The sequence below is a fragment of the Sorex araneus genome, chromosome 6 (genome assembly GCF_027595985.1).
Source record: "Sorex araneus isolate mSorAra2 chromosome 6, mSorAra2.pri, whole genome shotgun sequence".
In the NCBI taxonomy this organism is placed as follows: domain Eukaryota; kingdom Metazoa; phylum Chordata; class Mammalia; order Eulipotyphla; family Soricidae; genus Sorex; species Sorex araneus.
Genome location: NC_073307.1, coordinates 136909545 through 136937365, shown reverse-complemented (window position 1 = coordinate 136937365; position 27821 = coordinate 136909545). Strand labels below are relative to the sequence as shown.

The following is a 27821-nucleotide window of genomic DNA, read 5'->3' as shown; positions in this document are numbered from 1 at the left end:
ACACCCAAAAGGAGACAGAGCAAAAGGGAATGCCCTGCCACAGAGGAGGGGTGGGGGGGTGAGGAGGGATACTGGGATCATCGGTGGGTGGAGAATGGGCACTGGTGGAGGAATGGGTTCTCGAGTATTGTATGACTGAAACATAAGCACAAAAGTTTATAAGTCTGTAACTGTACCTCATGGTGATTCACTAATAAAAGATAGATAGATAGATAGATAGATAGATAGATAGATAGATAGATAGATAGATAGATAGATAGATAGAAATAAAAGACAAAACCATTCCTGGAAAAAAAAGAAAGAAAATTCAGTGTATCAACGACCCCTTTGTCTTGGGACCACCACCAAAAGTTGGCCTGACCTGTGAGATATTTGTGATGCTCTGAAGTTACACTGGTCCAGAAGCAGAACTTGAGGTACAGCATCTTACTGCCAAGGATGAAATCAAGTGCAGGCAACAGTAGTGCACGGGAAGTTTCAGGTGCCAGATTATAATAGAATGGGGCATCATTTCAAAACTCTCTTTTTGTTTTTTGTTTTTTTTTTAAATGATTAACACATTTGTTCAAATGGAACCTTTTTATGCTCTAATTCATCTTAACTTTTATAAAGAACTTCAACTCTGGAAAGCCTTCTAAGACAGAGGGTGACCCAAATTGTGCAATATGCTCAAGCTCATTAGCCAGCCTTCCGTTCCATTTAACGAGCGTCACATTGCTGGAAGAAACGGGCCGGGTGAGGTTTTTCGGAATCCCAGGATTTGCTAGAAAGATTCTGAGGGACATTTCTGTCTCAGGAATCCTGGTCTTCCTTCAGCCACGTAGCCAAAGAAACTTTCAGGCTGGCACATCACCTGTTGCCAGAGAGACCCCTTCATTCATTTTGGGTTTTCAGTAAATAATTAGTAAAGAATAAATGAAGAAAATAAATATTATTTTCATTCCCCCCCCCCTTTTTTTGGTTTTTGTGTGACATCTGGCAAGCTCAGGAGTTATTCCTGGTTCTGCATTGAGTGATTCCTCCTGGGAGTGCTTGGAAAGCCAGAGATTGAACCCAGGTTGGTCACATGCAAGGCAAACACCCTACCAGCTATACTATCTTTCCAGTCTAGAAAATTAATATAGATTATTCTCCTAAATTTTGCCTTCAAGAAAAGAGAAGCTTTTTGTGGAAAGCAACTCTTTTTTTTGTTTGGTTTTTTTATTGGGGGGCTACATTTGGCAATGTTCAGGGACTACTCCTTGCTCTACACTTAGGGTTTACTCCTGGCATACTTAAGGGTGCCCAGGATAGAACTTGGGAAAGCCAAGTGCAAAGAAAGTGTCTTACCCACTGCACCATCACTCTGGCCTTGAAAGCAACTTTTAAGAATGGATGAATCGAAGCCATTCTCTTCTACAGAGTCAGCGGGTAGGTCTTATTAATGAATTAAAGTTGCAAAGCTTTTCAGGATGGGTCTTATGTTCATTTGTAAACACAGACAAATACTTAACAAAACTTTTGCTGAAGGAAAAGCATGAAGTAAGCATGAAGGAAATAACTGGTAAGATTGAGCTAGTTATGTTCCCCATAGGCAATTTATGAGGGGGAAATCACCTGACTGGGACCCAACCACTTACTTCTAGTTTTCAGACTAGGCTGGATTCAAAAATCTTTCCGGAAAGATCCTTTTCATGGAGCAGAAATTTACCAAGATCTGTAGTTGTTTGAACACTCTTACCACCTAACATGAGACCATGACATTTATGAAAAAGTATGGATTAATTAAGTATTAAGGGTGGGTCCTTTGACAATTATTCTCCTCTCTTTCCTTTATTCATGTACTAATTAATTAATTTTGGTCTCATTGCTCCAGTGAGATTGCTAACTACCAACACAAGAAATATGGCCTTAGGTTTGCATTCACCCTACCTTACAATACTAAGCACAAACATCTAATCACTAAATCTTCTTTAAAAATTGAAGTAAAAACAAATAGAACTTAAAAATTTATCGATTCATATAACCCACATTGAGTAGATTTGGAAAGAAAAAAGAAAACACGTTACTTTTAACGTCACTATCTTAGATCTACTCAAAATTTTAAATGGAACTAACCTCCCAAAGGAAAAAACGTCATCCAAGTATGGTTTTCTGTTTTTTTTTTGGGGGGGGGAGGGAGGGATCACACCCAGCGATGCTCAGGGGTTCCCCTGTCTGCACTCAGGAATTACTAATGGTGGTGCTCAGGGGACCATATGGGATGCTGGGAATCAAACCCGGGTCAGCCACATGCAAGGCAAACGCCCTACCCGCTCTACTATTACTCCAGTCCTGCCAAGTGCTGTTAATACTCCGATTCCTCCTCCAAGAACAGACCCAAACTCATGGGCAAAGATGAGGAGAAAACTATCAGTAGGAACTTGTCAAAGTGGCTTCAATGCTAGGCAATAAAAATCGAGTGAGCTTCTGCCATTTAGGGTTCAATTACTTAAGGCAAAGTGATACTAACTTGTAAAAAAAGTAAGACAATGTGGATGCGCAGTAATATAATTTATTGCATTTGCTAATTTAACATGATAAACTAGAGAAACTGCAGACAGCACCCTGTGACTCTTAAGGGCATGCAATGTGATTCTTCCTCTTAGTCACAATGTGTGACTAACTCCCTCCGCTGAAGCACACCCTTCCCAGGGTCTTCCTCTAACTCCTGACATCAAGATAAACTAGAGAGACCCTATGTTGCTCTGTATCTATTTCTTCTTTATTTACAGCCGTCTACACGCTAATGTCATTAGAACGGGCATTCTGAGTATGAGCATGGAAACGGGCTGCATTCTTTTTGGCTTTAGTTGGATGGACACCCCTCCTTTTTTTTGGTTTTTTTGGTTTTTGGGTCACACCCGGCTATGCATAGGGGTTACTCCTGGTTCATGCACTCAGGAATTACTCCTGAAGGTGCTCAGGGGACCATATGGGATGCTGGGAATCAAACCCTGGTCGGCCACGTGCAAGGCAAACACCCTACCCGCTGTGCTATAGCTCCAGCCCTGGACACCCCTCCTTTTGGTCAAACTATGTTTGCTCTTTACCCATCTGCCATGGAGAATACAACACTGTGACTTCCTCTTCTTTGTTTCCTGTGTCTCTCCGTAGGTTTAGGTGACCTACATATAAGGAACCTTATTTACTGGCTTCACAGGTTCAATTTTATCGAGCCAGCTCTGGATACTTTCTCTTTCTCCTCAATTCTAGTTTTCTCAGCTGAATAACCACTCTGATCCCCAATGCTCAGGCAACAGCAGTGGGTGGTGTAGCCTAGAGCTACTGATGTAATCTCATGTCTTTGATGTCCCTCCTTGTAGTCTAAAAATCCATGCAGATTCTATCGTCTGCTGCCATATATAATACCTGTGTCTCTCTCACAAAAAGAAATTCTGCGACTCATCATATAATAATAGATGTGCTTGTCTCATACAGATAATGTCTTAAGTTACTTTCCAGCTAATGTAATCCCTTTTCCATCCTCAAGGAAACTGCCAAGAAGACATATTAAGTTTAATTTGTGGCTTGTCTTTCCCTTCATACAATCACAAACCTTCAGGAGGAATTAAAGGCTCAGTTTGAGAACTAAGACATTTGATTGTTGACTTTACAGAATTTGGCACTTAGGTGTTGATACTCCTAAAAGACCCTGAAAATTCCTGATGCATAGAATTCTTTCACTTTGCAGGGGGCCTGAATGAGTCCTGTAAACAGGAGTTTGGAAGCACTCAGATGAGAGAAGGATTGGCTGTCTAGCAGTGAAACCTGCATCGTTTAATTTGTTTTCTGATTCTTTCGTCTCTAGGTTCTCAATTGTTGGGTAAGGACAGTCAATGAAACCAAAGATCTTACCCTCTAGCCTGTCAAGCTAAACATATAATGCATGCCTTTAAGCCAAGTATTCGACTTTTACTCCAGTATTATTATTAGGTTCAAGTCCATCCAAAACCTTGCACTGATTTCCCATTACAGTGAGAATAAATCGAAACCTTTATTATGACCTCTAGGACTCTGCCTGCATGTTCCCCACTAACCTCTCTGTTTTATGTCTTGGCATTCCCCAGTTTGATCACAAGACTTTAGCCCCCGTGGCTTCCCTGCTTTTCTCCAAACAGCTACATTATACTATCACATGCCTGGCGTGGCCCTAACTGTTCAAACTTCCCCCAGCCGGATCTTCAACTTACATTTTCTCTGACATGTGCTTCCTTTAAGGCACTTTCCTTATAGCTTTTTCAGAAAAAAAGCTTCCCTAGCATCCTTTTAGCCTCTTACTCTGTGTTCTGGTCTGTTTTTTTTTTTTTTTTTAAATACAGAGCATTCATCGTATGCCTATATGATACTTAATATTTATTTGTTTATGATTGACCTCTCCAGCATAGAGAAGGGAAATTTCTTTCTGCCTTAGAGCTAGTCAACAAACACCTCCTAGGTGACTGGCAGTGACATGAATCCCTATTAAGATAGACCCGCTGCCCGAAGCCATCCCAAATGCAAACATTCCACCTAAACCAACCTGAAGCGTTGTAGCAGTATGTGTCGTACTGGGAGGTATTGGATGTGAGGATGTACACTCCTGTGTTGTTGGCAGCACAGATGGAGTTGGGGTGAATCCGGGGAATCACTACATGCTCTTGTATGAACCCGTACCTGCGAAGACCAAAAACCAGAGGTAAACTACCAGCGTGGAGGTGACAGGGACATCACAACAACCCCTTGAACGGCACTGCTCTCCATCCAATTTGCCCTAGGGATGCTGGCGGTCTCAATAACAAAGTGATGTACAATTAAAAATGACATAATAGGTCATGGGACCCACAAGGCAAAGGGGTTTCCTTTAGAGCTATGTAAAGAACTTTCCTTAAGAACTACATTCAGGAAAATAAAAAATTAAGTCTCAAATTAAAAAAATGTGGACTGCACTGTCAAATTGGTTGGAATAGCAGAGAAATGTCTGGGTCACCAAGGAGAGAAGGGTAATCACTAAAAGGCATGAGCTCCACTCAGCATACATGCAGTTGCCTTACAAGTTTCCAGAAACAACAAAATGAGATCAGATCCCAACAGAGAACAAGGTGGCTCTACACTCCTGCCCACCAATGTGTAAAGGGTTTCAGTCCCCAGCCCCTAGACTCTAACTACAATTTTGTCTACAAATTCCCACACTTTGGACTATACATGGCTAGGGATATGATGCAGCACTAAGGGACCTGACTTACATATTTGAGACCCTGAGTTCAATCTTTGACACCACACACCCACAAAATCATTAGGGGTGGTGGGGTTGTGGTTTGGCAGTAGAACACAGTTGTGCATAGGTAAAGCCTTATATTCAATCCCTGACATAGTTTAAGACAAAAAAAAAAAAGGAAAAGAGAGAGAGAAAAGCAGAATTCATAAGAATATGCATCCTTGTTACTATTTCATACATAGTGTGTTTTGCCTCATGAGCAGCATCCTTGGGCATAACTTCATTGGCCATCGAATTGGCCGTCATTAAAATGAGAAGGGACAGTGATGCTCTCACTAGACAGAGGTTTCACACTTGGTTTAGGACTTTTCCAGAAGCCGCAGTTAGAGAAGTGAATTCCATCCTCTGCTTCCACAAAGGTGCTTCAAGGCAGGTTGGAATTGGACATCCTTTCAGATGCAGTTGACAGCACCCCCCCCCTCTTCCTTTAACATCGTGATTGCTACCTACTACTTCTCCCAAACACAGAATATCTTTAAAAAAAAAAAAAAAGCTGAAGGCTGAGAAAATATCATTTGCACTGAAGGAAGTGTTGGCAAGGGAAAGTGGGAGAGGGAGAAACTCAATTCATCAAGTTTCTGAAAATGTAGCCTGGCTCTAAAGCTCAGTAGATCCTGTTAATCTTTTTCTACCAGAGGCATCAGTACATAGTGCATCATCCGGCAAGACCCATGGAAATGGCTGGGAGTTTAACATTTCTAAGCACACAGAACTCATTCTGTCTGTGTTGCAACTCTAGCTCGCATGACTAATTCCTCATCTGAATAGACAGACTGGTTTCTCCAAAGAATCCCTTAGCTTGCTATGGGGGCAGTGCAATTAAATGTTAATAAGTTTCTATATATCTGAGAACTGCCACTAATCAGGGTGGGGCAGATGGAAGAAACTAGCTAAGGCTTTATCCTCATCTATGAGGCTCTGCCATCTGTCCTAGGACTGTCTTGATTTATAGCTACCTGAGTGAAACTAGGGAAATGAATTCTGCAATTCCTAACACCTAGCTATAATGGAAAGCTAGAGTTTTGTGACACTTATTTGCGGGGGGGGGGGGGGAGAAGAGGCTACCCTAGCAGTGCTCAGGGTTTATTCCTGGCTCTGTGCTCAGGGTTCCATCACTCCTAGGCCAGTTGGGGAACCAGATGGGGTGCTGGGAATCAAATCTGGGATAGCAGCATGTAAGGCAAGCTTCCTAACCACTGTGCAATTGCTCTAATCCTTCTATCTCTTTTTTAAAATAATAATGGACTGGAGTAGTAGCACAGTGGGTCGGGCAGTTGCCTTGCATGCGGCCGACCCAGGTTCGATTGCTTCATCCCTCTTGGAGAGCCCAGCAAGCTACCGAGACTATCCTGCCGGCATGGCAGTGCCTGGCAAGCTACCTGTGGCATACTCGATATGCCAAAAACAGTAACAACAAGTCTCACAATGGAGACGTTACTGATGCCTGCTCGAGCAAATCGATGAACAACAAGATAACAGTGCTACAGTGCTAATGTTCTATGCCCAAAGGCAATAGAAACAAACAGCAGGAGAACTGGTCATCAGTAGGAAGCTAGGACAATCCTGGAAGGGAAATGTGCCTGCCACAAAGGCAGGTTGGGGGACTGTAGAGAAACTGGAAACATTGGTGGAGGGGAGTGAGTGGACAGTGGTTAACAGATTGGTGTTGGAAAAATATATGCCTGAAATTCAATAATTTTTGATTGAAAAATTCATTCATTCAATCATTAGCTTTGTAACTTTGTAATTCACAGTGATTCAATAAAAAATACATTAATTTGGGGCTGGAGTGACAGCACAGCGGGTAGGGCGTTTGCCTTGCATGCGGCCAACCCGAGTTCGATTCCCAGCACCCCATATGGTCCCCTGAGCACCACCAGGAGTAATTCCTGAGTCCAGAGCCAGGAGTAACCCCTGAGCATTGCCGGGTGTGACCCAAAAAGCAAAAATAATAATAATAATAATTTTAAAAGAATAATATTCCTCAGCAAGCTTACTGTTCCTCCTCCTCCATCCCATAAGACCATCTAGAATCTGTATTTCCTTTGTTAGTGATTCCTGTATTTCTGTCACAACATGTCAGGTTGATCGGTTTTATGTGGTATGTGCAAGATTTGGAGAGTGTAAAATTTACATGTGTGTGTTGCACTAGAAAGGTGTGTCCCCTCAGAGGGGAGAAACACTCAGCACACCCATGCAGCCCAAGTTTCCTTTTCTTTTTGACTCTCAGTTCTTCAGGGAATTGGGTCCCCAAAATCTTGTTCTGAGTTCATTAGAAGTATGAAGAGATTGAGACTTCCCCCACACACAGGGTTTGTGGCCCACGGCAAACTGAAAACCATCACCAAGACTTGGGGGCTTCATTCATAGAGAGGGGTCATATAATCAAACCATGGTGCAGTGTGAGGGTTAGGGGAGGGAACTTGGGCTTGTAAAGGCTGAGCTCTATGCGCCTGGTGAATAGTTAATGGGAGTGGTAAGAACTTCCCTTGAATTTGACATATGAGGATGTTTAGTATTTTGTGGGCTGGAGCAATAGCACAGCGGGTAGAGCATTTTTGCCTTGCACACAGGCAACCCGGGTTTGATTTCTCCGCCCCTCTCGGAGAGCCCGGCAAGCTACCAAGAGTATCCCACCCCCATGGCAGAGCCTGGCAAGCTACCCATGGCGTATTTGATATGCCAAAAACAGTAACAACAAGTCTCACAATGGAGACGTTACTGGTGCCTGCTCGAGCAAATTGATGAGCAACGGAATGACAGTATACAGTAGTTAGTATTTTCTAAGTAGTCTCGGTCTGCATTTCACAATCAAAATGTGGTATTCTACCTGACTTTCTTAGGCCTTTGGCCTAGTCCAGATCATGTTTAAAAATTTGCCCTGGAAATCGAATCAAGAGATCTTATAATGGCGGCCTATAGCAGTCAGCAGACCTCTCTCTCTCTCTCTGTCTCTCTCTCAGCTCTGAACACACAAAAAAGTCTACACATGCATTTCCTGTGTTTTGCAGCAGTGCTTCACAATAGGACTTTCTGTGGTTATGAAGTTTCATAAACTGTTGGCCAATCCAGAGGCTACTACCTGTCGATGGCTCATGGAGCATTTGAAACATACCCAATGCCACTGAGGAATTAAATTTACTGTGTTATCATGTGAATTTAGAGTAAACAGGTACATGTGGCAACAAGACAATGACATTTTAGAGTAAAGGTTTTCCTTTACCCATTCAGCAATCTCTGCTAGGGATCATCATGGGACCATCGGACTCTGCAACAAAGAATAGGAGTAGATGTATAGAATTTGTATTTCACAGTTTTTCCAGAAAGAGTTTATCTGCCCAACTTCAGAAGGCAGTGTGTTTTATGTGCCTGTTTTGATGAGAAAGGAGAAGGGGAACCTGATTTCCTCATGTCATTGCATTGCAAAAGCTCAGGCTGCAGTGGAAACTTTGCTGTTAGTTTTACCCAGAACTCGTCAGTGAAAACAAACCAAGCTAAACACTGCACCACAGCCCTCACCGCTACTCACTTTTAATGTGAACCATTTCACCACTTTCCGTAGAGCCGCTGGAACTTTAAAACAAAAACAAACCCAAAACAAACCAAAACACCCATTGCCTGTTGTGATTCGACTGGACCAGAAGGAACCATGAGGGCATTGTGGAGGCACAGTGAGCCCTGCTGGCAGACTCATGTGGGTCCCTCTGTCTGCTTCTCATGTCAAAATATAGCATCTACAATCCTTTATTTACACTTGCAAACAGGGCAGACACAGAGAGAGGGGAGTTTTTTTTTTTAATTTTGTTTTGTTTTACAAAGGGTTTGCAATGTCTGCTCTAAGCCATGTTTGCAGGGCCGAGATCCTACCGGGCACATATTTATTTTGCACACAGTTATTTGGTTTAGTCTTCTTGTGGTTCCAACAATGATATTGCACACTCCTTCAAAGCTTGAAGAAAGATGGGGAAGCAAGAGGATTCCAGCCTGTGACCCTTACTGACCTCCCCTGAGCAGCCCCTCGTGATTTCTGAAAGCATCTTCAATTCCAGCCCATCCCACAGTTCCCAGACTGACCAGACCAAGGTAATGGGTGGGGCTGACCTTCCAGGCAATCACTAGGGGTGTAACGTCTATCTAGCCAGAATCCCCGCCCCTGACCCCTCAGCCTGCCAGGGAGGAGACTTCCAGCCAGAAACCCCACCTCTCGTTCCAGACAACAGATCCAGGCAGTGACACACACCAGTCTCTTACCTGCAGGTCTCAAACCCAACTTGCAGGGCTTGCTTCATCTGGGCCATCGTGGGTAGGGTGCTGTTAAAAGCCGTGCAGAGATCAGCAGCCTCGGTCCGTGAGATGCTATAGCGCCCATTCTTCTCCACGTGGAATACGCCCGAATATCGGCAAGTGACGTTCAGTTCTGTGGAAGAAAACAGAAGCCTTGAATTGTTTTTGCTTAAATCACTCAGGGAGAATAAAAAGTGTCCTTTGGATTCACTCAAAGGGCAAAACAGACTTCTCGGTGGGGCCAGAGGCTTCCACATCCACTCCAGCATTCCCGAGCTGCCCAAATCTGAGATATGACACTGAAAAGTAGCAACCCTCTTCTTCACCTTCTCAGCATCTACTGAACCCACAAAGAGGTTTTCTTTTCTTTTAGCCTGTGATTTATTTCTATTATGTAAAGTCATGATAGTTTGTGGGAAACTGACAAAAACATTGAGGGAATTAATGAAGGAAATACAAGTCCACCTCTATGAGAACTAGAGCAAACTTCTGAACCTTTCTGATGCCTCTTCTTTCCGTGAGTGTGTGTGTGTGTGTGTGTGTGAGAGAGAGAGAGAGAGAGAGAGAGAGATAGAGACAGAGAGAGAGAGAGAGAGAGAGAGAGAGAGGCAAATACCCTTGCATAGTTGAAATGGTTTAAATATACAATTTAGGATATGGGAATCTTTTCCCACAAGCACATGGTTAATCACATGGCTTCCTTTCTCGTAATCTTCAATGATATCTAGCCGCATCCAGAACAAGTTTTCTTATCATAGCTGATAAGACCTAACTGATCTGGTCCCAATCTCTCTTTCCAACCTGTCAGGCATGAAGTCTACTGCAGGAACAAAGCTTTCACTGTTCTTCAGAACTTAGGATCATCATTCCCACTTTTTAACATTTATAGCTGCAACATCCTGTCCTCAGATCTCCACATTTTTGTCTTTTGTCTCCACTTCACCTCACCAGAACAATCTTATCCACCCTCCAGAGTCTCCCTCTGTTCTGCCAGCTCTCTGTGTCCTATGGTAATTGCTGATTTATTTGGGAATTTGATCACTACTCATTTCCCTGTCTCTGATTCAGCTTTAAGAAACCAAGCCTCCCCCACCACACACACACACACACACACACACACACACACACACACACACACACACACACACACAAAATAAAATAAATAAAGTTAAGTAAGATAGAAAGCCCCTCTACTTGTTTATGATTATTTCTTTAACACCAGAGCTTGCAGAGATTAATGCCTGATGAATGAATTAGCGACTCACTGAAATTCCCTGGAAAACATACTTTCATTCTCTTGACAGAGCCTAGATCTGTTGTTTGCTCCCAAGAGCCCTTGGTACTCAAAAAATGATTTTCAGTGTGATCAACTGATAAAAAAAAATAATTCCAAGAACATTTGCAGACACTAATCTGAAATCTCAATAAGAAACTAAAAAATTATCTGGTTCTACCTGCTCTTGTGTGACAATCTAAAAAGACTTCAAAGCCCTTAGCTGAAAACTAAGGGCTTATTCACCTGGGACTGCATCATCTTCGGTTTGTACTTGAGTAAATCCAGCACATAAAGTCATTGATACTATCTTGGAGAAGTGGGAAGTCCTCCTCAATGCTTCCTTGAGCCTCAAAGGCAATCTTTCAAGGGACATACCAACACTAACTCTGGGATACCTGGGGCATGCAGCTACCAGTATGTTACCAGGCAAGGCATCACTCAATGAGGAGTCAGGGCTGGATTCAGACAGAACGGGCTTTAACCCATACTGTATCTCTCCCTTAGGCAGATCTACAGGTAGTTAAGAAGATTCTGCTTCTTCACAATGAGAAAACTAAGGCAAGAAGAGGTAAATTGTCACAGGAAGTAGGAAATTTCTGTCCAGAGATTGTTGACTCCTTCCAAAATCTGTGGTATTTTGGTTTACCTTTCTTTTTTTTCTTTTTTTATCTCCTTCCTTCCTTCCTTCCTTCCTTCCTTCCTTCCTTCCTTCCTTCCTTCCTTCCCTTTCTTTCCTTCCTTTCTTTTTTAGTTTTTTAATTTTTAGGCCACGCCCAGTAGTGTTCAAGGCTTACTCTTGGCTCTGCACTCAAGGATCACTCCTGGCAAGGCTTACGGGGAACCACATGAGGTGCTGTGGATTGAACCAGTGTCAGTCATGTGCAAGGCAAGCACCCTACCTGCTGAACTATTGCTCTATCCCCTGTTCTATTTTTTTTTTTCTAAGCTAACAGCAATGGGGGAGGGAAAACTAAAGCTGCAGACTTCCTAGGATGTCAGCATCTCTGGGGTTCTGTGCTGTGCTATTTTTCACAAATCCTGAGTAGTGAGTTTGAAGTTTACATGCCCTTGTTTTTAGATCATGGCCAGGGAATCTTTTTCCAGATAAGAGTCCCTTGGATATATACAATACCATTTGCAGATCAGACAATCTAGGCAAATGGGCCACTGGTGGCTGATGAGAAGCATCCATGTCTCTCCTGTCAGGTACCAGGGCCAGACCATACGATTTCACAGCCTTTATATTGTCCAGAGACTAAATGTTCCCCACCCCTGTTCTAGAGGAAGATATTGAAACTCAGAGAAATTAATCACTCTTCAAAGTCATCCAGCTATTAAGTCACAGAACAGAAATTCTATTTCATTCGGTCTTACCCACCCCCATACTCCAAACCACATTTCCTTCGTGACCAGCAATCATTTTTAATTACATTAGAGCAAGTCTTCCCTCTAAACAATATTGAATAATGACAAAGATAGAGTTGGTATTATTGAACCGCAGGGCAACAAAAGCGTTGTTCTTTCTCAACAGGAAGTAGTTCCCACCCACTTGAAAACAGTTACTATCAAATGAGATGGTAAAAGAACTGTTCAAAATCTGAGTGACTTTTTGACTTGGAAAATAGTAAAAAGAACAAGAAATGGAGATTTGAAAAGACATAAGACAATACTAAAGACCTCCTTTTGTGTGAGTTTGTATCATTAACATGTAGGTGCTCTTTACAAAATAATTAAAAGTAGATGAGATGGAGACAATCTGTTTGTATGCAGTTAATTTGTTTTTGGTCTGATGAGGTCCCACTTAAAACACTAACATAATGCTTGGTTGAAAAGGGAAACCAAGGGAGCAGAGGAGAGAGATGCGCAAGATGCTTTTGAGAAGGATATTTGAATTGCGTATTTTTTTTTTTTTGAGGGAATGGGAGATCTTTCAAATTGTGCTCAGAAGACTCTGGGACCATTTGCAGCAATTTTTGGCCAATCAGATCATATGGTCAGTTCAGTGCTAAGGCCTGACAATGCGAACCTGCCTGAGTTCTGTGGTATGACGATAATCTGGACCACACCCCAAGTGGTGTTTGGGAGCCTCCAGAACCACACAAGTGGTGCTCAGGCGCCGCCAGGACTGTATCCTACAAATGCTGGGGGGACCATGTGATACGGTGGATCAAACTGGGATGTGATGCATGTGAAGCATCTGCCTTAACCCCAGTACAATCTCTGTGGTCCCTGAAAAAAAAAAAGTATCATTTTTTACTGTTTTTCAGCTTTACCTTCTGATGGGCAATTTTTGCAAAGAGAGACTGTCACTCTGGACAGGTCTACTGGGGACTTTCCTTGCCAAGAATGCAAAGGAAACACAGAACCTCCTAATGAACTTTTCAGAGGTGAGGCTGAGAAGGGAGACTTAAGCAGATGCCAGAAAAGATGAACTGACTGTCAGTGCTTAGCCAGGTGGTTACTGTCACTCCCAGGTTAAAAATAAACTCCCAGGCACAGACTGTGGTTTGGAGCAGAATGGCAGTTTCTGTTTTATTAAAATGAATTCTTCCTTGCCACCTGGCACACAGAATATGCAAATGCAAAGGGAACCAATTCAGGCTAAGAGTTTCATGTGCAGCAGAAAGATGACTTAGTAGACAATACACATGAGTGCTGTGTGAAGTGTCTGCGTGTGTGTATACACAAGTCTGTCTCATACAATTGTGCGTGCTATGATTGGGTGGAGACAGCCTGAACCAGACAAACTGAATCATCATCCTTCCTGGACCGAGAAGCTTAACCATGGCCTGACACGGAGCAGATACCAACAGAGAGCTCTCACATGAAGGGAGAAATTCTACCCAAGGTGAAAATCCCCTATGTATTTTAATCTCAGAAAAAGTTTCAACTCCTATCCAAGTGGCATTTAGCCAACTAAGAATTGAAAAAATGGTGCCCAAAGCTTCATTTCCCCTCAACTCTGACCATGAATACTCACAGCTTCACCTGTTGGGGTCCCTCTTGTCTTAGAAGGGCCATGACTTTGAGCCTGTGTGTTTTGTTGCTTTCTGATGTCCTGTGTGGACCACACCGGGACGTCTCAGGGCTTATTCTTGGCACAGTACTCAAGGATCCCTCCTGGCATGCTTGAGGGGGACCATATGGGGAATGCCACGGTTTAAACTTTGGCTGGCCATATGCAAGGCAAGCACCTTACTTGCTGTACTATTACGCTATCCCTGTGTTTCTTACATCCGAATACCTTGTGAAAACTTTTTATCTGTTTTCCTTAACACTTATGCAACCCCCATATATCAATAGTTATGTTGTATGCACATCTACATATACAATATCTGTAGCACTGCACTGTAGCACTGCCGTTCCGCTGTTCATAGATTTGCTGGAGCAGGCACCAGTAATATCTCCATTGTGACATTTGTTTGTACTGTTTTTATATACATATACTATATGTACATGTACAGTATATACATATACATATACATGTATATATGCATCTATGTGTATATTTATATGCATATACATATACATGTATATAACACAGTATAACTATATATACATATTTATGTGGGTGGAGCGATAGCACAGCGGGTAAGGCGTTTGCCCTGTATGCGGCTGACCCGGGTTCAATTCCTTCATCCCTCTCAAAGAGTCCTGCAAGCTACCGAGAGTATCCCACCTTCATGGCAGAGCCTGGCAAGCTACCTGTGGCGTATTCGATATGTTAAAAACAATAGCAACAAGTCTCACAAAAGAGACGTTACTAGTGCCCGCTTGAACAAATCAATGAACAATGGGACAACAGTGCTACAGTGCCACATATATATGTATACATATACATATTATCATGATCGGGATCACGAAATCCCATTGATCGTTGAGTTGCTCGAGCGGTCTCAGTAACCTCTACATTCGTCCTATGCCTGAGAGTTTAGAAGCCTCTTTCTTCTCGGCCTTCCCAACAATGCCACATTGGCGGCTCTTTCAGGGTCAGGGGAATGAGATTCAGCTGGTTACTGGCTTTGGCATATAGATACACCATGGGAAGCTTGCGAGGCTGTCCCATGTGGGCAGGAAGCTCTCAGTAGCTTGTGAGTTTCTTCCAGAGGGAAAAGTAGGTTATAGATATTGCATAGCCGCTTTGTGGCTGCACGCTTCTGGGAGCTTGCTTTTAAGTCTCTGGATGTTGGCCTTTGATAGGATTACACACACCTGGGTTCCTCTGTTGGTACCTTCATGCGTGAGACCTGTCCAAACATGTGGAGAGGGGCCTTGGGCATGGCTGTGACTAGGTTCCAGTGGTCTTTGGCCACCGGGACCTCTGCTCAGGGCAGAGAGGGAAGCTGGAGCCCATCCCCTCCAAGGGGCCCCAGGGAAAGACAGCCAGGTATGCAGGCAAGAGACTCTCTGCATGTATATATATGTGTTCACTTTTATATTTTTTTATTTATTTCTTTTTTGCTTTTTTTTTTTTTGGGTCACACCTGGCAATGCACAGGGGTTACTCCTGGCTCTGCACTCAGGAATTACCCCTGGCCGTGCTCAGGGGACCATATGGGATGCTGGGATTTGAACCCGGGTCGGCCGCGTGCAAGGCAAACGCCCTACCCGCTGTGCTATCTCTCCAGCCCCTGTGTTCACTTTTAAGTACTTTACAAGCACTAGCTCATTTTATATTTTAGAAAATATCTACAAGATAAGTAATTTACTGTTCCCACTCCCCACACCTAGAAATTGAGACCCCGGAGAGGGAAAGAAATAAATTCATAATGCTCAAAAGTAGAGAGAGAGTATGGGGAATATTGTCTGCCTTAGAGGCAGGGGGAGGGTGGGAAAGGGGGGTATACCCAGGATATTGGTGGTGGGGAATGTGCACTGGTGGAGGAATGGGTGTTTGATCATTGTGAGATTGTAACCCAAACATGAAAGCTTATAACTATCTCACGATGATTCAATAAAATTTTAAAAATTAAAAAAAAAATCCCAACTCTGAAACTTGTTCTAGGTCATACAACTGGTTAGCTCCTTAACCTCACTGACACTCAGCCTTCTCCTGCATCAGATGACAATATCAATTTTTCAGTTTGCATGACTAGCAAATGGGATGAGGTATGGTAGGTATTTGCTATAGTTCTTGACCTGAAATCAGAGCCAATTGGTAATGCGCACTATTAGGTGACATTTAAATTTCACCTAATTTAGTTCTCTCACACACACAAAAATGCTATGTGGCGGGTGCTGTCACCAACTTTAGTATCTGCTTTAGAGACAAGGAAAGTGAGACACAAGTTAAGTGATCTATTCAGTATCACATGTCAGTATCAGTGAGAGCAAGGTGCTAGCCTCTGTGCTTGGCTGCCACTGATTGCAGGGCTCTAGATCTTACTCGGATAAACCACAGCTCCAGAATACCAGCAATCTTACCCTCATTTCCCATTAATCCTCAGACCACAGAAAATTCTTCTCCCTAGTAAAGTCACCAAGGTTTGAAGGCCTATCTCATGGTTTCCTCCAATCATTTCTCAAATGAAAGAAATCATAACACCGTCTACAAGGAGAAGATATCTGTGTAATTTGCACCCAACTTGCATCTCTATATAGTCACATGCTTTCCTGCAAGATGAGTAGGAGTGGGTAGGAGTTGGGGTCACACAGCTGGTGAGCAATGAAACTGGGGGGACAGATTTTCAACCTGGAATCCACATGTTAATCTTTAGGGGGTTCATAAACTTTGAAATTGTATGCCAGTTTTGGGGGGGGGTAGGGGATGTTTTATGGGGACAGAATCCCTGAGCTTTCAGCCATTTCATCACAGATGTCTATAACATAAGCATAAGGATCACAAGAAATTATTATCACCAGTAACCAGAAACTCCAAGATTCTGGAATTTTGGAACTTCCCTCTGGATTTTATGAAGGCAGAACTCATGTCTTTCTCTCATCCTCATAATCCCAGTGTCCAGAAAAGTTTAACACAGGCAGGCACATGCTGAACAGATGAACGAGTGAGCAATTGATTGAGTGAATATTCTCTTTCTCCTTAACAGGACCAGTAGGCAGGGTGGATGTAAAAAGAACTCTCTAGTCCATTTTTCACACTCTCTAAAGAACTACCAGCTGGCTCTAGAATGTTAAAAAAAAAAAAAAAAAAAAAACCTTCAGTCCCAGTCATTTGCTCCTGAGAACCTTCACTCTCTTCCCTCAAATCAAATGTTTCAGAGATCAGCTTTCAGTCATGTAACTGGCTCTTTCTCTCTGAACTGTGAAGCACCCATCTTGGCCGTAGGCATTCCGGTAGGGACATTTCTAGGGCCAGATCTGCTAGAGAAGTCAGGAGACACCGTGTTTCCCTGAGGAAAACTACCATAAAATGATCGACTATCATGGGACTGGAGTGATAGTACAACAGGTAAGGCATTTGCCTTGCACAAGGCCGATCCGGGTTTGATTTCCAGCATCCCATATGGTCCCCCCCCGCCCCCCCCCCAGCACCACCAGGAGTAATTCCTGAGTTCAAAGCCAGGAGTAACCCTTGTGCATTGCAGGGTGTGACCCAAAAAGCAAAACAAAGAAACAAACAAAACGATCGACTCTTATACTGTGCCCAGAAACTCTCAGCTCTCCAAACCAAATTTTTCCAGATGTTTCAAAATGAATGAACTTTCTAACACAGCCACCCAAATATGCCTGGTCCCTATATGTTATCTCCTTATTAAGGAGTGAAGCCCAATTATATGTTTCTACTGATTTGGTACCAGGAGAGATATACCTGGGAAGCTGCTTATTTCTTGCATATGGGAATAAGGCCAGATCCTACTCAATAGCTTGTGTAATTCCCACAGCCATCAAGACAAATAATTGTGAGCAATCTGAGTGGGCCACACAAGGCTTCCATTTATGCCTAAGAATTCTCTTAATAATTCTATGTGATACACACTTTAATTATCCCTATTTTTATGAAGGAATCACTGATGCATTAAAAGTGTTGGTTAGTAACCAATGGATTAGCTTTTAGATCGGGCATCTGACTAGTCACATTATATCCAGGAAAGATACTAAACTATAGTAAATTCACTTACCCTTCAAGTGTTTCAAAAAAAAAAATCTAGAGAGGTGGTCATGCAAAAATGTTTTGACTATTATCTCAATTCCACACCGTAATGTTAAGTGGTACATCCATTCCCCAAGAGCATGGAGGAAAAAATCTCACTCATAGGAACTGCACCATTTCCCCCAGAAGATGATGACTGAGCATGTGTGTTCACTGTTTTTCTAAACAATAGGCTGACCTCCTGTCTCTGATTCTACCTGTGCTTTAGATGAGCTCCTCATAATTGAGAATCCAGCATTAACTATAGTCTGTGACCCCTTCTACCCTCTACAGCCTAAGTATTCTATCATGGTCAAGTAGGATGAATGAAGAGAGGCCCCCAGATCGGTCTAGGGCTGGGATACCAATCTCTAGGCTATCTGTATGACATTTTTATACTTTGGTTATCCAACCTGGAAAACACAAGACTCAGTTAGATGCCAGAACCTTCTAGCTGGGGCATGGCTCTAGTATGAGAGCATCTAACTGAACTCACATGCATGCATCTGGGTTAGTGACCATCCAAAGCATTGGTGAAGTGGTGAGTGCTTAATATTTTATACATATATTTAATTTTATTTTAGAGTTTTATATAAATATATGGTTTCATTTTACAGAAAAAATTAGCATTCAATTTCTGTCTTCTGACTTTGTTCAGCAAATTGTCTGAAAAAACTTTATGCAACTCACAAGCCCCCACCCAAGTTGTTCTGATTAGAAGTAAGAACAGAAAAGTCTACTTATTTTATTTTTTAAAAGCATTATTATTAACTGAATCATCTGTGTGTCAAGCCAGGATGGACCACAGATAGCTTCTAATCCAGTTCTTTTTCATCCCAAGAGAAAATAAAATCCAGAATCACCACCAAAGAAGATCCCCCAGAAGTTTTGAGAAAAGCAGGATCTTGGGGTGCATAATTGCTAGATATCTGACTCCTAATCCAGTCCTCTGGCTTCTAAATTGCCTTTTAGAGGTGACCTGAGCAAGTTATTTCCCCCAAAACACCCTGTTATACTAACTTAACAAGATATGGAGTTATTCTGATCTTCAGTTGATGGCTTGATGTCTTCAAAACCCAGAAGTTTCCATCTAGGCGTCTTTCTAGCTATTATAGTCCCTGCTGCCACCCAGAAGACTGGCAGCCTTCCTTCTCCCCCCCACCCTCATCTCTGCCCCCATCCCCTGACACCCATGTGATGAGTGCCTGGTGAAAGGGTCTATTGTTCAGCATTCATTTCCGAATGAGGCCAAAATCACAGTCGGTGGCCCAATCTCCTTTGGCTGCTCACTGCAGACCATGAGTCTTGAGTGACTCAGTCTCTCCCGGAATTGCCCCAGAGGCGGGTGATAGTTAATGAGCAAAGAAAACAGTCATACACTATCATACCCAGAGAATTTCCTCCCGAATGTGTTCTGTGTGGATTTCAACTAAACTATTCATCCCGTGGCAGTTCAAACGGAAACGCACCCCAACTTCTTGGCTCTTGGATGTGTCCCTGACCTCTCAGCCTGTCGACCACAGAGCATGGAGACTGTCATGGCAGCCAACGTTGAACCGACAGGGACCATCACATTCACTCACTCGCTCAGGGAAGAATCCCAAGCATTTTCTCTGTTAAAACTCTGGGCCTTCGGTCATGGCCTGCAAATGATCAACCCAACACAGCTCTTGTGTTGTTCTCACTTTCTAAAGAGAGATTCCAACTCTGCTCCTAGTAGGGTTGGTAGAAACAGGACCCAGTTCCAATTCTGGGTGTCCAAGAAGTCTTTCCAGCAGAGTGTATGTCCCAGAACTGTCACCTCAGAAAAAAAAAAATTCTGTTAGGTCAGTGGTCTTCGGTGAGAGTTCCAGGAAGAGAAACCACAGTGTGTACCCCTGCATGTTGCCATGGAGATCAATCAGGAAGTGCTCTGCATGGTCTTTGCAATCTTTACTTTCTTCTTTGGGCTGGATTGGCTTAACAGATCGACTAGCACAAACCCAGGATGTGGTAACTGAAATGCACAAGAAAGCATGCCAGGGGCCCATGTGGGGGTTTTCCTGTGGCAAGTAGAAAAAAAAACAAGGCATGGGGCTTCCAGTTTGTTGTATAAAGTAGACTGGGGAGAGTAGTTACAGATATGGTGACATCTAATTTATGTTTAGGTTTTGCATAAGTTTGTCTGTCACCAGCACTTTGAGGAACTGGTTGATGCTGGTTTGAGGCGAGCACTTTGCAAGGGTCCAGTTAGGCTGAGCTTTAAGTCACGGGGAATGTCTACATTTTGGATGGTTTAGCAGGTCACTGACACAGATGAAAAGGGGCTCGCACCTGTGAGGGGGATTAACCAGTTCTGGCCTAGATCTGGTTAATTATAAGGCATGTGAGCTAGAATAATTCACTCTTCTTCCCCGTTTCTTACTGAGCCTTCCTACCCCCTAGAACAAAATGAGGAGATGCAAATAACTTGCGGAATAAGGGGATGGGGTGTGTGTGTGTGTGTGTGTGTGTGTGTGTGTGTGTGTGTGTGTGTGTGTGGTGTGTGTGTGTGTGTGTTGGATGAAAGGGTGAATGATAGCACCCCAAGCACAATCTTTGAAAACTTCTTCAAAACCCAATATTTAAATACATGATTAGGCTCCAAACTCTACAGAACAGATGGATCAGAAAATAGCTGTGCTCAGTAACCTTCTCATTGGAGAAAGTTTTCTTGTCTATTTATGTACCACTTCCACAACTCAAAGCAGCTCTGTGAGACCCACTGGAAGGCCCCATGCGATTCTCCTAGGGGGGAAGGAGCAGACTTTATTTTATAGAACTTGAAGAAAACCCAGTTCACCACTCAAATTTTTGAGAGGTCTTGATTTTTCCATTACCCATGGGTAGGTGGATGCCTTTTCCACCTTGGTCACCCACAACTCAGAGAGAATAGTGAATCTTTATACTTATTTTTTCCCTCTTTCCCCCTCACCTCCACTGCATGCTATCTTAGGAAGAACCACCATATTTAAGGCAGGCATAAATAGCAGGCATTGGAGGATGAAAGGGCTAGACCCCAGACCCTCAATCCACTACCTGCTCATTTTTGCCCAGGTCCCACCCCACCTTGGTAGATGCCACTATGTTCGAGGAAGCTCCGAGGAATACTGGACAGCACTGCAGTCTGGGCCAATCACAACAAAGACCACACAACGTGCCAGGGGCTACAAAGCATTTGGAGCCCTAAGAGGGTTAGCCACCCACATGACAGCTGTGGAAAGAGAGGGTCAGGCATCGAGAAATTAGCACAGAGCTCTGCAGTGGAAAGGCTGCCTCAGAATGATGATGCACATGCTATAAACATATTTTGCAAGAAACAGAAGCCCCGCTTTCTTGTTTCTGTGTCTTTCTTCTCAGTCTCAAGCAAATCAATGCTTCACAATGTAAAGTGCTCCAGAAACATGGTTCCTTGCCCAACTTACAGAGAGAAGACAGTGGAGTCTGAAAGTCCAATGCTTCAGGGGCTGTCGTTGGATAAGGTGGGCTGCAAATGACTGATCAGTTGAGAAACTGAAGCAAAGTCGTTATCCTTCAAACTGCAAGCCATGCTTTTGAAAGGGTACAGAGGTCCCAACAAATCCCATGAGCCCAACCTCACCCTACACTCCAGAGTATCTCCAACCTTGCTTTCCTTTCTTCTGCCTGACTCTTTTAGCTTCTTCTCAGATGAGACAGAAAAGATGCTGGGATTTAGCATCCTTTGTGCGTTGAGCTTGAGGTGGCAGGATGCTTCAAAAGATCTAAAGCACTCCACCTTATGCTGCAGATAAAATAAGAGCAGCTCAGAGCACAATTCACCTGTCAGCCCACTGTGAGTCAGGAGTCAAACCCTGCAAAGAGACTTGCCTGATCTCTAACAGGAGTTGTCCTGCCTCAGTTTAGACAGGCCACACCCATCTACCTGCAGCATGTAGAATCTTGCATGACGGACTTGAAAGACAAGAGCACTGTGGGGCGAAAGGTGTGGTTGGGAACTCAAGCTCCCACAGATCTTACTGCTGAGCCTTTGGACTCCTTAGTAATATCAACACTCACCCAGTACCTTTGAGGTGCAAGGAACTGAGCTACATGTTTCACATTGATTATTTATTTAATCTCCACAATAATTGCATGAGAGATAAGTGCTATAATGCACATCAAATCTTTCTATAGGTTAAAAATCCAAGGCTTAGAAAGGCTAAGAAACTAAAGTTGCACTGTTAGGCAGTCCGGCCCTTTTATTAATCCCCACCCCTAAGTACATATCTCATGGCTTAACTTTAGGGGATTCTGGGTAAGATGGAAAATAATGCCACTTGATGCATAGTTTGATGGATAGTTCCATTGGCTTAATATCTGCAATTACACTGCGTATCTAGCTGATAGGTTATTGCCTGCTTCTCAAAGAAAATGGTGAATAGATCATATACGATAAAGAGAGCTTTACAGAAAAATAATTTCTATGCTGGAATATAAGAGGTCTGTGTCCTACACAAAGCTGAACATCTCAAGACTGTGGTCAGAGGAAAAGCTTTAAGAATGGACTATATATCCACTCTGGTCTAATTATAAGCCACTACCAATATCTCTCATGATCGGTGATACCTGTTTTGGTCAGTTGTTAAGAGTGATAGTTTTTACCCTATCTATCTCCTACCCTCCAGTTCACTTCAGTTCATAAGAATGACATGTCAGTCATATTCTGAAGGGCACCAGAATATGTCTTTTCCTATCAATCAAAATATCAAAGCAAGCAAGTGTGCAAACTTTCTAGCCATAAAATATGTTCAGTTTATAAGCAAAAAGAGAGTCATTCATAAGCCTGACATTTGGTTGCCAATAGGTGTGTCTTTACAATTCATCTTTATCCAATCCTCACCTATAGGTGGATTTGAGACAAAACAAGAACTGTGCCTTTATATAACCCTCTTCTTCCAATACATCAGCAGCACAGTGATGTAGTTGCAAAAATATTATTTATAACGAGTATTAACTGTAAGTAAGCAAGGTTCTCAGTTACCACAGATTCTGAATTTAGAAATCATCTGGTTACATTTTAACAGTGAAATATCTCTCATTTCAGGACCAGAGAGATAATACAATGGGTAGGACACTCGCCTTGCATTAAGCTATCCTGGGTTTGGGGGCTGGAAGTGATAGCACAGTGGGTAGGGCGTTGGCCTTGCACGCGGCCAACACGGGTTCGATTCCCAGCATCCTATATGGTACCCTGGGCACTGCCAGGGGTAATTCCTGAGTGCAGAGCCAGGAGTAACCCTTGTGCATTGCCAGGTGTTACCCAAAAAGCCAAAAAAAAAAAAAAAAAAAAACAGCTATCCTGGGTTTGATCCCTAGCGACCCATAGAGTCCCCTGAGCCCTCCAGGATTGACCACTGAGCACAGAACCAGGAGTAAGCCCTGGACACTGCTAGGTGTGGTCCCAAAACAAAAACAAACAAGAAAAACTTCTCGAATTTCTCTTTTATGTCTCTCTCCCCTCTCTTACTCTCTCTCTCTCTCTCTCTCTCTCTCTCTCTCTCTCTCTGCATGTGCATATCTGTCAAGTGAATCAGTTTCTTCTCCATCCCAGTGCAAGAATCCTACCTCTATACATTCTACAGGTGTATCAGATATTTCAAAGCAAAATCCCCACTGAGAGAGAGGCTGGGTTGTGGGGATACTAGAAAGAAAGGAAAAAAAAGAAAGAAGGAAAGAAAGAAAGATAAGGAAGAAAGGAAGAAAGAAAGATAAGGAAGAAAGGAAGAAAGAAAGAAAGAAAGAAAGAAAGAAAGAAAGAAAGAAAGAAAGAAAGAAAGAAAGAAAGAAAGAAAGAAAGAAAGAAAGAAAGAAAGAAAGAAAGAAAGAAAGAAAGAAAGAAAGAAAGAGCCAAAAGATTTCCAGGATCAGGGCCAGACTATTTCTGTTACCCTAGGAACTAATAGCTTGTAATCCACACCTCTTCCTGAACTTTCAATCAATGTGAAACCTCATCTGTCACAACAGATGCCAGTCTCAAATGCCAGCCTCCAAAAGAACTCATTTATGACAAGCTCCTAAATCCAACTCAGGCCACAGGATTTGCACGAAAATCTTTACCCTTTTACTTTCAACCACAGTAGGCCACACACAACTTCCTGCTTTTAAGAACATGGCCCACGAGTAGATCCAGGAGGGGCATGGAGAAAGTTACCAATGATCCTCTTGTGAAGTTGTCAAAGAAAATAACGGTCTTAACTTTTCTTTACATAAATGATAATCATATGTGGCAAAAGCCCAGACGTGGTGAAGCCTCAACTACTTTCCTGTGGATTTTGAAGAAGAGCTCTAGAGACTTCTGAGTGAGGACAGCTGGGCCTCTTCTAAAAATCTCTGTGCCTCCTGAGTCACAATCAAGGTCTCTCAAGCATAACTCAGGGTATCAACTCAAAGTACTTTCTAGAAAATACAAGTAGAATAAACCAGACATTGCATGGGGGATATGCAGGCATACAGGTCTTACTTTCTATACTTTATGATAAGATGTCTTATTCCTCTTTCCAGCCCCAGTGTGTGACACAGGACACAGTGCCAATAGACTTTACTATGGTTTAGTGGTAAATTCATCAGGCTAAGAATCTAGGGACTGGATACATAGTTCCAGATTTATCACTAATAAATTCCCGTGGCTGGAGAGACATGGACAGACTTATCTGCCAAATGTAGAGAGACAGGCAGTAAATGACAAATATCAGGTAAAGAACCCTTTCACGTTCTAACAGTGCTCCACAGAAAACAAAACAAGCAGCTACCACAGAACAAGGCAGCTACTACTTGGTCAGGCTGTCTGTGTTGGACACTTTTCCATAAATTTAATGGCATATTTTACTTATTTATCATACCATTTACATTGATATCAGATACCAGGCCAAGGAAATATACTGACCCTGCCCTCTCACATAATACACTCCCAATACAAACACAGCACATACAGATGAAATCAGATTTGGACTTGATCATTGCCCTCCAAAATCCACAGGAAATGTGCCTAGAATTGGTAGAAAAGAGACTTGGAAGACAATGGCCATAGCAACTGAATCATCCTGCCTTGAAGTTGAATTCCATTTATGCCATATACCCAGAGAGAGAGAGAGAGAGAGAGAAAGGTGTTTCCATCATACTTCATTGAAGATTTACAAGCCTCTCCTGGTCACAGTGTCTATGACTGTTTGTCTATCCCATAATTTACTGATAACTAGTGATGGAAGGTATTAGTGGCCAAGCTCATAGTCTTTTATATCAAACATTTGGGTCTAAATCACTGCCTAGATGTTTGTAGAATGCAAGGTATGGCATGCCTTTCTTAACTCGAAGTCTCTGTTTCTTCATTAGCAATGTGAAGGTACTCATGGGGTAGCTGTAAGGACTGAAGGAGAGGAAATGCTCCTAAAACACTTAATACCTAACACTTAGCAAGCTATCTGCCATTTGAATATTGACATTAGCCAATCAATTCAAAGATTAAAGTGTATTTAAAACAGCCTAAATATAAAGTGTCTCTTACTCTGACTTAATTCTTGATTAATTGCTCAGTAATTCACAGTATTCTTACCAATTAGAAACTCTAGCAATTAGGACCAGAGGGACTAATTATCCAAATACATGGACTACATCACATAGTTTTTAGATAGATGAATATACAATAGTTACAATATGAAACACTGTAGTAAGGAGCCTACCTCAGGTGATACTAGTCAATATAATTAAAGTCGATTCCACTTGGATCATGCGTGATTATTCTTTTTATTTCTAGTGCCTGATATATTATATAGTGTCTAATATATGTTTCTTTGGTTTGGGGGGAAAAAATTAGGTCAAGAATCTAGTGACCTGGAACAGATTTCTTGCTAATAAGCTGTCAAATTGGAACACTCAATCTCCCTAGGCCTCTCTTTAGAGAGAAATAAATAAATAAATAAATAAATTGGATGGTCTTTAGATCCTCAACCAATACAGCCCATGGCCTCTTGAAGAAGGTCACTGCTGTTTTCCAACTGACTCTCCCTACTACTTGCTCTAAACTTCTAGAACCTGAGTAGCTGCCTCTTGACTGCTGGGCTGTGGCAGTTTACTCTGGGATCAATGCTGTGGTGTGATGATGAATGCATTAGGCCAGCAAGAAGGAACAATAGACAAAACAAGGAAGAGAGTGTTGCCAGCATCCTGCTCTCAGATTACACCAATAAATGCCATCTAGCACACAGAGAGCAGAAACAACCCCATTGAAGCTGGAAGGAATGAATGGTTTTAATTAAGAGGAACAGCAGAATTGCTGATTTCCTTTGAGACACTCCTCCTAAATTACTGCAAATGGCCCCCAATGCACCCTGCAGTGAGTTTCAGCATCATGGGCCAATTCAAACCATTCTTCAGTCGTGAGGCAATCCTCAGAAGGGATGCCATTAGGCAGCATACACACACCCCTGCATCGCATAATGCCAGCAAAGACTCCACTCACAACTGCCTCCTTGATCTTTGGTGGTCTTGGAGGCACGGTTGGCCCCCAAAAGAACTGCCAGAGGGAAGTTCCCACCAGCCCTTTTCCAAAAAATACCTCCCACTAGTTGGAAGTTGTCCCGAGATCCTTACTTTTCCAGGAAGTAGAGTAGTTCAGATACTTAGGAGTAAGAAATGCCTCTGATTTTCAAGGTCTCTCTAGTTCCAGGATGGAAAAACAGGATTAACCTCATAAAGCTGACTGGGAACTTCTGGAGTAATGTTATAAGGGAGAAGAGAGGGCTGAGTTGAATTCCAGTCCCACCACATAAGAGCCGAAGCATCGTAGGTCAGACATCTCACCTTTATGAGCCTCAGTTTCTCAGCCTGTAAAATGTCTCTGATGAAATTCAGATTCACTTCTTCGATGGGTATTCGCTACACACCTCAAAGAGAACTATATTGGAGTCGGGTATCTACCTAAATCTCCAGCTTGCCCTCTAGTTCAGAGTAGGAGCTTAGTATAAAACCTGAAACAATTGGCCACAGTTCTCCCCGCTACCACAGAACACCCTAAATTCTGATTTCTTTTGCATTTGCGCCATGCTCAATCTTTGCCCATCTTCCCTTTCAGCCAGAACTATCCACATTCTCATGGAATTAAAAAACAAAATGAAAACCTGACACAATGCAAACACTACTATTAAGAGGTATAAAAGCCTTACTCACTTCTGAGGCAGGGCTGGGCGTGGTGGGATCTTCCTTTCTCTAGAGGAGAGCAGAACTAAGTAGATAGAGACAATGAAAGATATTTTGGGGGATGAGGGAATTGAACACCTCAAGGACTAATGCACAGGCACTTCATTCACTCAAAGGCCAATCTTCCTTCCCCAACAGGGAAATTCTAAGCTTAGGTTGTTTCTAGGGAGGAAATGGGGTCTGGGAAATTCCAAATATCCCAAAGTAGTAGGCTACTCTATACTCTCAGGCTAGGGAACAGCCCTGTAATGAAACACTTCTATTGGAGAGGTAGATAATACTGTCTTCTTTTTTGGCCCCATTTCTAACCATCCAAAGCAGGAAGAGGCTGATCCTGCTGAGACAAGCACCCTAGGAGGTTGACTGTCATTTTGCAAGTAAAGACAAGATCTAGAGTGCGTTTCCCCATTTGCTTTCACCTGCTACTCCAGTCACTGAAGTTCCTGGAACATCCCCTAATGCTTTCTCTGCGCCGAAGTTGTTCCAGTAAGCACAACACGTGGGTGTCAGCCCTCTGGTGGTCCCTCCCTGCCAAATTAAATGTGATTTCATTGGCTAATGTTTTGCCTGGAAATGGAATTCTAATCTCCCAGAAACAACTTGGATTTTAGAACAACAGGAACAAAGTTAGAACCAAAGGATGAAGGGAAAGGCCCAGGTCGAAC

General features: G+C 42.7%; 1 protein-coding gene across 4 annotated transcripts in view; it reads right to left on the bottom strand.

Moving 5' to 3' along the window:
- The window catches only part of CD44 (CD44 molecule (Indian blood group)), a 99784-nt gene that overhangs the window by 53317 nt on the left and 18646 nt on the right, over positions 1 to 27821 (bottom strand). For all 4 annotated transcript variants that reach the window (XM_004607898.2, XM_004607899.2, XM_004607900.2 and 1 more), the window contains exons 2-3: positions 9527 to 9692; positions 4541 to 4674 (exon numbers count right to left, since the gene is read on the bottom strand). In XM_004607898.2, the coding sequence (XP_004607955.2) occupies positions 4541 to 4674; positions 9527 to 9692 (300 nt within the window). The remainder of the gene's footprint in view (positions 1 to 4540; positions 4675 to 9526; positions 9693 to 27821) is intronic.